Source organism: Bacillus rossius, chromosome 1, assembly GCF_032445375.1.
Source record: "Bacillus rossius redtenbacheri isolate Brsri chromosome 1, Brsri_v3, whole genome shotgun sequence".
Taxonomy (NCBI): Eukaryota; Metazoa; Arthropoda; class Insecta; order Phasmatodea; family Bacillidae; genus Bacillus; species Bacillus rossius.
In genome coordinates, this window is record NC_086330.1 from 379,092,850 (window position 1) to 379,106,960 (window position 14,111).

The 14,111-nt window shown below is 36.9% G+C and overlaps 1 protein-coding gene across 5 annotated transcripts in view; it reads left to right on the forward strand.

The window, feature by feature from the left end:
* LOC134528576 (tudor domain-containing protein 7-like) overlaps positions 1-12,091 on the forward strand; it is a 52,707-nt gene extending 40,616 nt beyond the window's left edge. For all 5 annotated transcript variants that reach the window (XM_063362319.1, XM_063362321.1, XM_063362323.1 and 2 more), the window contains 3 exons: positions 1,072-1,220; positions 5,950-6,104; positions 10,173-12,091. In XM_063362319.1, coding sequence (XP_063218389.1) covers positions 1,072-1,220; positions 5,950-6,104; positions 10,173-10,369 — 501 coding nt within the window. In that variant the 3' untranslated portion in view covers positions 10,370-12,091. The remainder of the gene's footprint in view (positions 1-1,071; positions 1,221-5,949; positions 6,105-10,172) is intronic.
* Positions 12,092-14,111: the final 2,020 nt, after the last annotated feature.

The window sequence follows — 14,111 nt, forward strand, 5'->3', positions numbered from 1 at the left end:
TCTGGCTTCATGATTGAAGCCAGCATACTTGTATTATAAATTACGTGTACATAAGTGAGAAAAATGTTCGCAGGCTTTCACTGCCATTTTCTTGAAGTAGCTTGGCTTCTGGGTTGTAGCCGTGTCCTTGGCGAATAATTCACCGACGTTTCGGTCGACATTGCAGTCGCCTATCTAGGTAACTGCTCCCTGATGGTGGCGACTGCAATGTCGACCGAAACGTCGGTGAATTATTCGCCAAGGACACGGCTACAACCCAGAAGCCAAGCTACTACATAAGTGAGAACCAAATCTGGAAATTTTCAGAGCAGTTAACTAGGGATGTGCGAATCCTTGATTTTCAGTTCGGTTCGAATCCAATTAGAATCCCTGGCAATATTTGAGATACGAATCCTATTCCGAATATTAATCACAGAATAATTAAAAATAACTGATTAATTTAGAAATGTGTGTTCTCTTTTTTTTTTAACTTAATTAATAATAAACACTTTAAAATATAAAAACCAAAACATATTCGATTCTCCAACTCAATCGTAATAAACTGCACGCCACAGGGAAATCTCAGTTTTATAAATGTTTCAGCAAACGAAACCATTTTTTCTCCAATAAATAGCCGAGACATTTTTTTCTTGTAGGTATGTAATTGTTTTTAGTTTATAGTTTGCTATACGACGAAATTCGTAATTATAGTTTAAGCTCTCGAAATCTCTAAATTCTTTTAATGTCACTGTGTTAATTATTTAATTTACATATCTTTCTTTGATACATCATATTATAAATACTACGTAATTGTAGCCTAATTTTGTTTTTCACTGCTAGTATTTTTGAGCCGTATTAAATTAATTTATAACTTTTGTGAATATTCGTAATACTGTTCGAATCCATGTACGTACAACGATTCCGGGTTCGGGTAATTGTGGATTCGAACCGAACCAGAAAATATTGGGTACTCGCACATCCCTACAGTTAACCAAAATGTTCAGTAACTTGGTTGATCAGAGTTGGCAGTGATTGTTTCTCACGCTGCCTTCGAGGCTGCCGTCGTAGACGCATGCTGTACTCCTGTTCCAGTTGCAGCTGTCGAAGAACATGCAGGCCCTGACGATCCTGATGGAGATGGTGCAGGAACACTACGAGTCGCTGACCCCCGCCAAGGGCGACCCGGGCAACATCAATCCCAGGACCGCGTATGCCGCGTTCGTCGACAACTTGTGGTACAGGTGAGGCGTGGTCCGTGGTGCTCCGCTCGACCAGGGGAAGAACTTCCTAGAACGAGTGAAATTATTCTTTGTCTTGAGATCAGGCACAGGTCATGTCTTCACCTGGAACTCCTTAGATGCATTTCGTTTTGACCGGGTTGTAGCGTTGTAGGATCTTGCCCTTCCCATCTTTTGAAAGGAATAAATATTGTGTTTTTTTTATCATTCAGATGGATGACCTGATAATATTGGTTCTAGGTCATGGTGACCTAGTTTTTTTTCATATTTTTTAGGGATGGGATTTTCGAATCTTGGATTCGTCGAATATACCGAATCCTATGGATTCGAGGATTCGTAGGATCCGAGGTGGGATTCGAGGTGGGATTCGAGGTGGGTTTTTAAGAGTTTTAGGTAGTAATTGAAAATTGTAGTGCTGGGCGAAGTTTGAAAATTTCGAACCCGAACCGAACCCTTACGTTCGGTTCGGTTCGAAACCTCTTAAAATATATTCGAAAAACCGAACGTTCGTTTAAAAAAAAAATAAGTTTTTCTAATTTTCTAACCCCCATTTGAGACCATTCACAAAACAGCTCAACAAAATTCTATTACTTGTAATATTCCGACTTTTATCGCATAATCGTCGCCTCAACAGTTTCAAGCGCAGACAAAATAAAAATAAAATTATTAATCGTCGCATAACTCGCATAGCATCTTTTCATATGGGCGCGCTTTGTTTTTTGATTACTTTAGAGAATTTTGTATGCATTTGTCGTACTACGTAATATAAACTATCGTACAAATGCCAAAGGTATTGTATATTATACCTTTAGCTATAGTGCGTATACGAGAAGTGTTGTAAAATCACCAAACATTGCGTACCCCATACGTTAAACTAAAGCGCTTGTACGAGAACTCTCGTATTTCGGCAAAACTAACGTGATCAAGTTAACACAAGACAAATGCGGTAGGAAATGATTACGTAAATTACGTATTTTAAATTACTGGGATGTATTTATTTTCTTTGGCCTTTTTGGTCATAACAGTCAGGTAATGAAAATATTAATATAATCTTGTGTATTAAAAGTACTGGTCCAGTAAATGTTACAGTACGGTACTAAGTTGACTAGCGTAGTCGCGGCAGCCATCATTATTTCTCGTGTTTTCTTTTTTCCGACGCAAATTTCTATAACCACACTTTTTACGTTACGTTTACAATACTATTGTTCTTGAGGTGATTTGCGATGAGCAGGCTAACGTCGTTGAAGTTTTACAAATGGAGAAAAGATAATGACGACCCGGATGACCCAGAACCACCCCAAAAAAACCGTCTAAAGTTTCTTCTAACGAGCAGCATTCTTCCAAGAAAACAGCAACTGCAGACAGCGGGTTTTGTAATGTAGATAGGTAACTTAATTCACATTCGCCTTTTTTTGATGTCCTATTAAAAAGTTTTACTTATTAAAAATGTTAGGTTATGTCTACCACAATAATATGTGGATAGGTAACTTAATTCACATTCGTCTTTTTTTTTATGTCCTATTAAAAAGTTTTACTTATTAAAAATGTTAGGTTATGTCTACCACAAAAATATGTTATGTGGCCTTATGCTGAATGTTCGTCATCTTTATAATATTTTTTTAAAATGAAGGTTAGTGTACACTTAAAAAGGAATATAGTCTTTTTGAAATTTAGATGTAACTTCTTCACGAATTAAAAGTTGGTATTTATATAAGCTAAGCTATATAATGTTTTAATTTTACATATGGATGGAGAACCTTTCTTTCTCACCACTCAGTTAAAGACCAAAATGCTGGTCATCGGTTCATTTTAATTGAAAACAATTATTTCTGTATGAGGTTCGTTTCGGCTCGGTTCGAAACCAGAGAACTGAGGTTCGTCCAGCTCTAGAAAATTGTAGGTACCGTATTTACTCGTGTATAGCGCGCCCTCGTGTATAGCGCGCACCACGATTTTTGCAACAAATTCCAAAGAAAAAAATTTTTTTTTTCCCGTAAATAAATTGTACTAACATTTTGTGGTACCTGTTAAGTAATTACGTATGAAACAAATGATAATTTAAATTGATGTGTGGTGATGCGTCAGGAAAATACTTAAACTCTGCTGTGTAGACGCAAGATAATGAAGCGCTGTATCGTCACAACTGATACGTGGGCGGGAGGAAGAGAGGCAGGCAGGAATGTGACACGGAGGACTAGATGACTCACCGGTAGCAGCTGCGACGAAGCGAAGGAAGTGGGAGGGGGACTGGTGTCAACATTCTCTCTCTCTCTCTCTCTCTCTCTCTTTTATTTTACTAGCTGTAGAGGGGGAGGTCTAAAAATAAACAAGAGACCTGCGAGCTTGCGCGCGCACGTGTGTGTGTGTGTGTGTGTGTGTGTGAAAGAGAGGCCTTGTTGCTTGTGCGTATGTGTGGGGGGCTACGTCACCGGCAGTTAACGACTTCCACTCCCCGCCGCATCTACTCACTTTTTTTTTTTCCGTGTATAGCGCGCATCCTTATTTTTTTCCTTTACTTGAGGGGAAAAAAGGGCGCGCTATACACGAGTATATACGGTATACCTAAACTATATTATAAAGTTAACGGAAATGGCACAAACATTAGATAAACTACGCTGCATTTTGTCAATTAGCATAACTACTCTATCATTTCCAACTTTCAATAATATAACATTGCAGAAAAAAACGTAACTTTTTTTAAATGGTGTTTGTTATACAAACGTATTTTATTGAAAACATAGGAAGGATTAATTTAACAGAGAATTAGACAGATGCAAACTTACGTGTGTGGTTTTTGAAGTTATTTGTCTCTATTTTATATCAGGTGTATACACTATGCACTTATTTTATAATTTTATAAATACACATGTGATTTTTTTTAATACATAGGCCTATGTAATTTTTTAAAATAAATGTGTGATTTTTTTTAATAACATGTGGTGAAGCGAAGTGTGGGACTGGGATTCAAGATTCGATGACAAACACTGAGGATTCGAACAAGGATTCGGATTCGACCAAAATGTGGATTCGTCCCATCCCTAATATTTTTATTATTAATAATATTCTTGTGATAAATTTTGGTATTTAGTTATTTTGTTATTTATTTATAAAAGCCATTTAGATTTCATATTTACCAATTTGCACAAGGTTGACTAGGTTAGTAGTATTTATGTAAATCTAATTTTCAGTATTATATATCATTTAAATGTAGTTATTTTGTGTGTTTTTTGCAATTTTTGTAGAACATGAAGGTATTGTTTTGGTAAAATAAGGGCAGATGTGTGACGCTTTGGCGCCTGCATACAGGCAGTTATTCAACTTCAGAGTCATTCAGGCAGTTTGTGTGTATATTTCTTATATTCGTTAAACCACGGGTGCTCACTCCTATGATAAAGCTGTAAATTTATCAGGTTTTGGTGCCAATCAATCAGAAAGGACTTTGTGATTTGTAATTTTTTTTTTTACAGAAATACCTAGATGTAAGTACAAAACATTTCGCATGTTATTGTGTCCTTGTACAGAGAGGTTGCGTTATGATTGACTGATGTAGCTACCCATCTATCTCCCTCCTTGTGTCACGTCTTTAGTTCTCTCCTCGATGTTGACTGAACAGGTTGCGTTTGACGGGCTGCCGCCTAATAATGATGTAATAAGTGACAAACTGGTTCGGCTGTGCCGTTTATTAACCTTTTATTTCGGACATGTTTATTTTGAATTCAGCGATCACAGTCGTCGGCAATCAGCCCTCATTTGGATCTTTAAAAATGTTGTTTCAGCTGCCATCTCCCAAGGACACGTTTGTCCTTGGTTGTACCATTGACACCAAGCAACCTCGGGACTTTAGATTATGAGATTTGCTTTGTATATGAGTACATATTCTGAACGTTTTCTGCAACACCAAAATTAATAATCTTTCTAATTTTGAACAGGGAAAAATAATTTGTGTTGTTGCTAGGGAAAATGAGATCTTGTGTGAATATCATGTAATGTGGGACAGTGTTTAGGTTTTCTATGAAAAATAAAAATAAATATGCATGAACTTTCTATTAATAGTTTTATTCATTAAAGACGGTTTTCCTAAGTCAAACGCAACATCTAAATCAAAAACAGTTACGAATATTTTTAACAAACATTTTCATAATTATTTTTTAAAAAGTATCTTGTGAATTTTCAAGTCAGGTCATGTTTTATTCAGGCCAATCTGTTTTGTTAGAAAGCATGAATTAATAGTACAAGTGGCACAAGTATTGAGGTTATTTATGTAAATAAATTTTTTAAAGAATTTTGTTACATGTGAACTTATGGTTTCTTGACATTCAGAGTTGGATTTTCTTTCAAAATAGTCACAGCTGGTGTCGGCTTACGAAAGTGTTTTCTTTGAGCTGTTTCATGTCATGTTTTACAGGTTAACTTTTTCATAAACTGATACTGCACCAAAATTTTTTTAAATGTTTGAACCGTTAAATGTGAAAATTGCATAAATATACTGTAGTACCTAGTTCTTATTTTATGCACGAGGTTGTGCAAAAGTTTTGTTAACAACTCTCCAGTGCAAAAGCTTCTGATTTTTGGATGGATATTTTTTACAGAAACTCAGATATTGCCTGTAAAATAGGGTTCTGCCTTGTCTTTTAGGGGGCCTTTATTGTCCAGCTATTATTGCTGGTGGTTCTGTCCTGGTTACCATCGTTGAAAATGAAGTTGTTGAAAAGTGTATATTTTTGTTGGTCAGGGTCCGGATAGTTGGGGTGAGCGACGATAAAGTCATGGTGTTCCTCGTAGACTACGGCTCTGAAGCATCCGTCCCGCTTCAGCAAATCCGAAAACTGCCGAAGGAACTCAGTGAAGAAAGGCTGCCTTTTCAGTCTCTCCGTGCAGAACTGAAAGGTTGGTAATAAAAAAATTATTGTAATTAGCTTTTGTGATTTTTTCAAGTTGTTACTTAGATTTATTAATTTATTGTTTATTGTTTATTTGATTCCTTCATTCCTTCACAATGCAGCTAAAATAGGACCACAATGCAGCTAAAATAGGACTATGTTGTCAGGTAACCCAGCAATTTATTTTCTCATGTTTACTTGGCGTTTAGTGTTGTAAATAGCTTAGTGTGTTTTTTTTACAGGTAAAAAATATTTCAGATTTCAGTAGCACTTGTTTAATATTTTTTACTCCTGATATTGTTTTGTCACAAAGACAGTTTTAATTTTCCTGCATTTTGGAAAGGATTTTTTTTTTTCTGTAGTTGTGTTAATACATTTCAGCTGCAGTAATGACGTAAGTTAATATACACTAGCGTCCCGTTATAGCGAGGTGTCACGGTTCCCGGTTTGATCCTCGCTATAACCGAATTGGACAGATTTATGCCCCCAAAAAATAAATATTAACAGAAAATAGCATAAAAATTGGGTTTAAACCTGTATAGTTGGAAAATAACAGGTTATATTAACGAAATCTTAATTTCTGTGAGCATATGTGTGAAATCTCTTTAAAACGATACCCCACAAGTACGGATGCGATCACCGATTGCTTCAAAATAACCAGAATACCCTAACACGCCACGTAAGTATAGCATCTCAGCCCGCAATTGACTACTCGACTGGGCCCGCGACCGACGCAGCATTGTCCTGCTATCTATTGTCGACGCGGGCTGTCTGCTGGCGGTCATGTTGGTTCGGGATGTAGCTAATAGGCGGCGCTAGTGTAGCGCAACGATTTAATTCCTTACAAAAAAAGCAGGAGTGTAGCAACGCACGTACGCCTCAAACGAAATAGTCGCTGGAAAACTATACTTTTTTCATTTAAAGAAACCTAACTTTTTTAGAAAATAAATTTGGGATTAAACTCAAACCAGACAGATACCCCAACAACTGACCGAAACAAAAGTTACAAGAAAATTGTCCTAGCGATTCGGAAATAAATACAGTAGTGCCTACTATTTGTCAGATAGTAAAATAAATAATGTGACGTGTTTGTAAACGTGTCACAACTGAAATAATTTCAAACAAGTTTATAAATATATGTGTATTATTAACGCGATCAATTAGCAAAAAGTTTAAAAATGGCTCTGACTTTTTTGGCCTAACATTGTTATAAACAATGTTATTATTCGTTAATGAAAATGTCCCAACAAATTAATTAAGAGCATCTATATTAAAAAAAAGTGCACATTGTTATGTTTAATGGCGGGAAAAAATAGATTTAGTCTATTTTCTAAATAATAAGAAATGCGTATAAGTATAATGTATATTCAAAGGCTTGGTTTATTCGACTCGAGCATACCTTGGCCTTGAAGCCAGCCAGTGATGCTGTGACTGTGAAGTCGCATGCACATATAACTAATGGAATTTGATAAAAGAAAGAAAGGACGGGATTCTATTTTTCAAGCCATGCACTTAGGTGGCGACTGCAGGGCTGAAGAATGTGACAGGTGTCAACGGCAAGATGTCTAGTGGCGAGCGAGGGGGGTGGAGATTAAGCAGACAAATAACAAAAGCGCTCCAAGCAATCACGCCGTAAATTCCTCAAAAATACCTCGTTATAGCCGTGTTCTCGCTATTACCGTGCTCGCTATAACTAGATTCTACTTATAATAATAACTAGGGTTGTGCGGATATTCGTAAAAATGAATAGTTGCGAATAGCAGTTAATGTACTATTCGCATTCAGAGGTTGAATATTAGAAATAAAAGTTGTGAATAGTAATTACAAGCATATCTATGAAGTATCTAGTGGTTCAAAGTGATTCATTTTCCAGTTAATTTTTGCGTGTTGTTTCTAATCTATCAATATATTGATATTATCGTATATCGCTCGTTCTGGGTGCTCTTCAACATCTTGAGATGATGAAAACATTGAAAAAAATCTGCCATTTAACAAGGATTGTTGTTTCATAATCGACAAAATTTCAGAAGAGACGGGAGTGAGTTGGAGCTCGTGCCAGCGGATTTTGACAGAGGATTTGCAAATGAGACGTGTTGCCGCTAAATTTGCTCCTTGCCTTCTCAAACAGGATCAAAAAAAAAAAAAATTCAATTGAATTTTGAGCCAGGACTTGATGAAAGATATTGAAAGTTGTCCAAACATTTTTGACCAGTCATCACAGGTGATGGGAGTTGGTGTTATGTATCTGCTTAAGTATCTGTGGCGGAATTATCGAACCGACGAGAGCGGCTGTGACGCGTGGCATCATCCCGGGCCGACCCGACGCCCGAAAAGTGCAGAAAGGCGGCACACATTCACGGCACTCCGCGCGGCGGCCTGCAGAATTCCCGAGGCTGCTCAGCGATAGATAACAGCATCGAGGAAGGACAATGCGGGGCGGCAGAGGGGGGAGGGGGGTAGCGACGACCCTTGTAATCCGGCCAGGCGCGCATACGTTAAGTCAGTGGACGGCACGTGACATGACAGTGACAGTGCAAGGCTACCAGCCAGCTCCGAACCTGGCATCGCCGTCTGGTGTCTCGCTTTCATAACAGCATTAGTAATTTCTTGTATATTATTTAATTTTTGACCCTTGAGACCTAGATTTGGATTCGAAAGGTATATTCGAGGTTCTCTTTGGGATTCGAATTCTAAATTTGGTTTCAAGTATGGGAATTAACCCATCCACTAGTCAAAAGTATTACTTTTAATATAATTAAAGTGTCCATATTAGATATTGCTTTTGTCAATGTTCATATAAACGTGATCTTGATGTAGGGTTGTGTGCATGTTAGTTTAGTATTATGTATATACTATATACTGTAAATACATTCCACTATTTTCTTTTTTTCAATGCGATGATCTATTTTTTTTAAATTTGTTAATTAAAACTTCTGCGAGAGTAAATCATTTCTTTTTGAAATATTGTTTTGTTAGGTTCTCTACTCAATCAAAAAGTGTCTTGAGTGCAGAAACGTCATAATTTCTTAGATGTTTATTTTATCTTCTTGTTTTCTTTTCCTGATTATGTATTTGGTTGTTTTTAGGTATTGGGTGATTTTAAATATAATGAAATCAGTAGCAGACTTTTGAGGTGTAGTATTTGCACCAGTTAATTGGTTACTTCATGAGGACATTTGAAGTTCTAGAAAATGTCACTAATTTTCATCTTTGCAATATTTAAGGGGGATATGCTTCTGAAGTTAATTAAGAAAAAAAACAGAAGGCTGTAAAATGTGCCTGAAATGTATGTAAGGAAAGTACTGTATGTGGTAGTTTTTGTTCTGTGTGAGGGAAATTGGTCCCAAATTATAATCTGTGGCATTATTTCTGCCTGCCCTGATCCCTATGAAACAGGAAGTTCCTATAGTTTTGGGCCAAACATCTTGTGAGCTGTCAGCCCGTGAGCGAGGAACGTGAGGAGGCGAGACCGCAGGGGAAGGAGGGGAAGGGGAACGCGTACTAGCGGGGCGCGGCCGGGAGGCCTGATAATAATCTTGGGCAATGCGTTTTGCTTCAAGCGCAATACTGTTACCGGTGCCGGTAACTTTCTTCATTGTTTAGTGAGTTTATTTTCTTTGATGAAGTATTTATTCTTCTGTTTAATTAGAAAATATTCATTTTTATTGGTTTTGGCCACACTTGCGGAATGAAAAGGGGAACTATATTTTGTACTGTCGCGTGTTCGGTGGGATCGTGCCACCCGCGCAAAGTTTGACCCTCCTTGGGGCAAGAGTGTGAGGACAGATTGTTGACCGCAGTGTTGCTGGAAGAAAGCAACAGGGCGGTAACAATACCCATTCAAAACATGTTGACCATGTAGTGCTGAGCAAGTGATGCGTAGATACACGCGCCAGCATCATTACGATGGTGGATGTTTCTGGAATAGTTGAATGTGCAATGCCGGGTTGGCGCTAGTCGGTTCCGTCGAGGGCCGGTCCGTTTCCGCGGAGCCGCGGAGCCCAGCTCGCAGGACACTTGGCTGGCGGAACAGTGCGGTTGTCGGGGGGAAGCGAGTTTCATGGTTGGTGCGCAGGGGCTCGGGAGCTCGCGCTGACTCCAGAGGACTCGGCCGGGGACCTGGGGCTGGTGCCAGGGAAGACGCTCATGTGCAAGGTGTGGTCCGTGGAGAAGGACTTCCCGTGCTCGGCGCGCGTCCAGGTGGACCTGAGCGACGAGAACGGTGACTCCGTGCTGGACCTGCTCTGTGCGGCCGCCAGCTCCGACCGATGAGGGCATCGCCGGCGGCAGCTCGTACCGTAGAATTCCCGTTTTATATTCCCCTTAATCACTCCTTTGGTTTGTATCGTTTCCCATTCCCATTCCATTTTATGTTCCCAATAATCACTTCTTTTGGTTTGTATCGTTTCCCATTCCCATTCCATTTTATGTTCCCAATAATCACTTCTTTTGGTTTGTATCGTTTCCCATTCCACACCCTACCTTATGATGAATTTTTTTTCCCATTATCTTTGCACTTAAAGGAAAATGTTCGTATAGTGGCATTGAATAATAAATCTATTGAGGGTTCCATGTTCCGTCCGAAACTAGGCGACGACTAACGGTATGTCTGTACGTATTTATCTTCCATGTGCTGGAACGATTGTTTAAGTTTGAATGAAACCATAATGAGTGGCAGTTCTAGTTTTGTTGCAGACATTTGGCAAAATTGTCTGTTTCTGATTTGTAGTCTGGTGAATCCCTTAGCTAAGGGTTTACGCAAATAGTGCACCAAACTGCTCGCAGTCTTACCAACTACCGCCAAACTCGAGATTTCAAGGGATGTGACACTCACATCCACTGATGTTCTCTACATTCAATTGGCATTTGAATCAGGTTGTATTTTGTATATCCATAATAAGGCTTTAAGAGTTTTGGTATAAGGTTTGTTGAAAACATAAATATAGTTCAAATTAAAAGTGAAATAGAGAAACAGATAACTGAATAACATTTTTACCTAGAAGATAAGCTATAAGTGCAATTAAACTAAGTGATTTTAATGTTTTTCATAACTATTTTTAATATTTCGGGATTCATAACCAAATTTTTATTTTGATTGCTAACTGTTTTAATTTCTATTCAACTTTAAAATGTATTTTTTTATGTACCAATTTTCTTTATTTACATTTCTTTGAATCTCCGTAGATATTACAACTCATGTTTACATATTAGTATAACCAACTGTCAATAGGTGGTGTTAACAATAAAAATAGTCAGATATCATCCTTCCGTTAGAAATACGTCCCTTTCATTGTAGCAACATTTTCTAAGGGATGTTGGGATGTGTGTGATTTAGATACATCCCTATGTATTCAGAAGCAGCCATTGAGTTTAGGTCTATATAAGTATCACAACAATTATAACATAATTATTTTTTAATTTATTATTAACTGTTATAAAGTACTCTTGAGTAACTGTGGGAAGTGTTTGGTTTTTGTTCAAACAAAGTTAAAAAGTGTTGTGTTGCTTCAGTGATTGAAATTTGCGCTGTCTTTCATTTATAATTTCCCCTTATCTTTCCACTTCCCCCCCCCCCCCCTCCTTGAAATACGTAAAATAGGGGTTCTACTGTATGTGCTTTTTTTAAGCTGTGTGCAATTTAATGTATGTATTTTGTAATCCAAAGTTCCTGAATATTGTATATGACAAGACTATTTTTTTACTGGACGAATGTGATACGTGTAAACACTGTGCATGACTTATTTTGTAATGAGATAGAGACCTGAGTTCACTTATATGCATAAGATCGTTATATGTGAGTGGCTCATGTACATGTAGTTGTGAAATTGTCATTTCAGTCTACAAAAAAATTTAGTTGTTTTCACATGTAACTTGTGATATGTACAAATTGTATCATGTTAAGGGTGTGATTTTAGAGTTGGTAATTTCCTCAGAATTGGATGTTTAAAATTTGTATGCTTGATATTTCGAAAATAAAAATAAAATCTGTTCAAACTTTGCAACTTGGTTTTAAGAGACATAACACATGAAATAAAAATATATGGATTAATCATAATGTAAATGTAAAAAAAATTAATTTAAAAGCATTTTTCCTGCCAATTTGTTTAGCAGCCAAATGTATGATTTTATCTGTGCATTGTGATAAATGCTCTACAGTAACTTTCTATCATAAGGTTTTTTTTTATTATTATAAATTTTTTTAGCAAGGTGAAATATTAGTCCACAAATTTATAGTAGCAGCTAGGGAATTGTTGGGCTGTGTTGAAAAGTTTATCATGCATAAAGAGTGGATGGATAAGGCCTCGAATGGAACTGAGATGAAGGAACAGATAAACCCTGATAAAGAATTCACTGGCAGCTGAGTAAGAAAAATAAGAACACTTTGACTATATATTTTACTAAATCTGCAATTATTATGTTTCTACCAATAAATTACTTTTCTTTTGAAAAATTAATTGTTAAGGTTATATGTGCTTATTATGTGTACATTCCCTAATTTTTATTGTTAATTTTGTAATATGAAAAAAATAAAAAAATAAAATAAAATGTTGTTTAAGCTTTTATTTTGACACCTGTTTTCAGAAACTTATTCCTTTGGTGTTTCATTTTAGTATTAATTTAATAAGCATGATTCCGATGTTACTATTAATTTGCTTTTCAAAAGCTTTTTGGGTACCCAAGATAGCAATACCCGTACTTATATACCTGGGAATGTATTTAATTGCAAGTCATTAATTTTTTGGGGGTCTGTTGGAGCAAAATGTCGGATGTAAATATAAAAATTCTTGAGGAAGGATTCAGATTCGAGTAATAAGAAAGACCTGTTTTTCAAATGGTTACTTGAAGTGGAATTACTTAGTGTCTCAATTGACAGAGTTGACGTTTATTATGGCAATCTCGGATAACATGGATAGAAAAAAGAATTCTCTTGTTTTCTCGCTCGCCCGATGGCATTATTTTTCGGAGTGATTTTTTTTCCTTCAGCTTTTCTGCAGTGTAGATTCTTTCGCATCACTTCATGATCTGCCCAACCAGGGATTGGCATTGTTAATGTTACTTTTCTTTAGGCTTTCAACAACAGTTAGATCATTTTCTAAGACTTCAAGCAAATGTTTCGACAAGTCTTTGTTGGTTATGGAGCTTTAGGTTGGCTTGGATAATACGGAACCTCGGTTAGTCGAAGCCCTGTTGATCGAGAGGCTACATCTTCTAAACGTTCTACAAACAAAGTAAACACATTTTTCTGTATATTTACTTACATGAGAATTTCTCACAAAAACAAGGTGCACAAAGTCCACTCAAAACATTTCTGTGGAGGGGTCACAGTGGCTGGGTGGTTCAATCACTCACTTCCCGGCTGGGTGATCCGGGTTTAATTCCCGTCCGGGCAAAACCTGGACTTTCTTCGCAGCAGCTGATGTTCCAGTCAATGATCCATTCTCACTTCCTATCACTAAAGCACGTGTCTTGTTTCCACAATGTTTGGGCTGTCATAAAAGACAAGGTTGTGTGGTTTAATTTTTAGGCAAATATCATTTTTAAAAGAGGAGATTTCAGTGCTATTGTATTAAGTTTTTGTGAAGTCTGTTTATTATTAAAGATTGCACATTTTCAACGAATACGACACTCAAATGATAAATGACACTAACTTCGCCAAAACAGTGACCAATTAATGATGCACTTTTACAGCGTGTTAATTTGTAACAAGCATGTTCAACTATTGGAAACAGTAATAATTAAATCATTAATTATATCTGTGATTGAAGAATGTACCAACATTGTAATACAAAAATTAGTTATCAATAACAGTTGCAATATCAAAATAAGCAAAAAAAAAATTCCATTAATTTACATTCTTTGATTGTTGACTGGAATGATCGTGATTCGCTAATTAAAGATTTTTCATTGGCCCAGAGTTCTTCAGATAAACGGTGGCCCCAATCACTGAAGCAAAATAATCTCAAAAGTATTTGGACTCTATCCTATCGCGAAAATTTTACAGGTCTCTACTGAT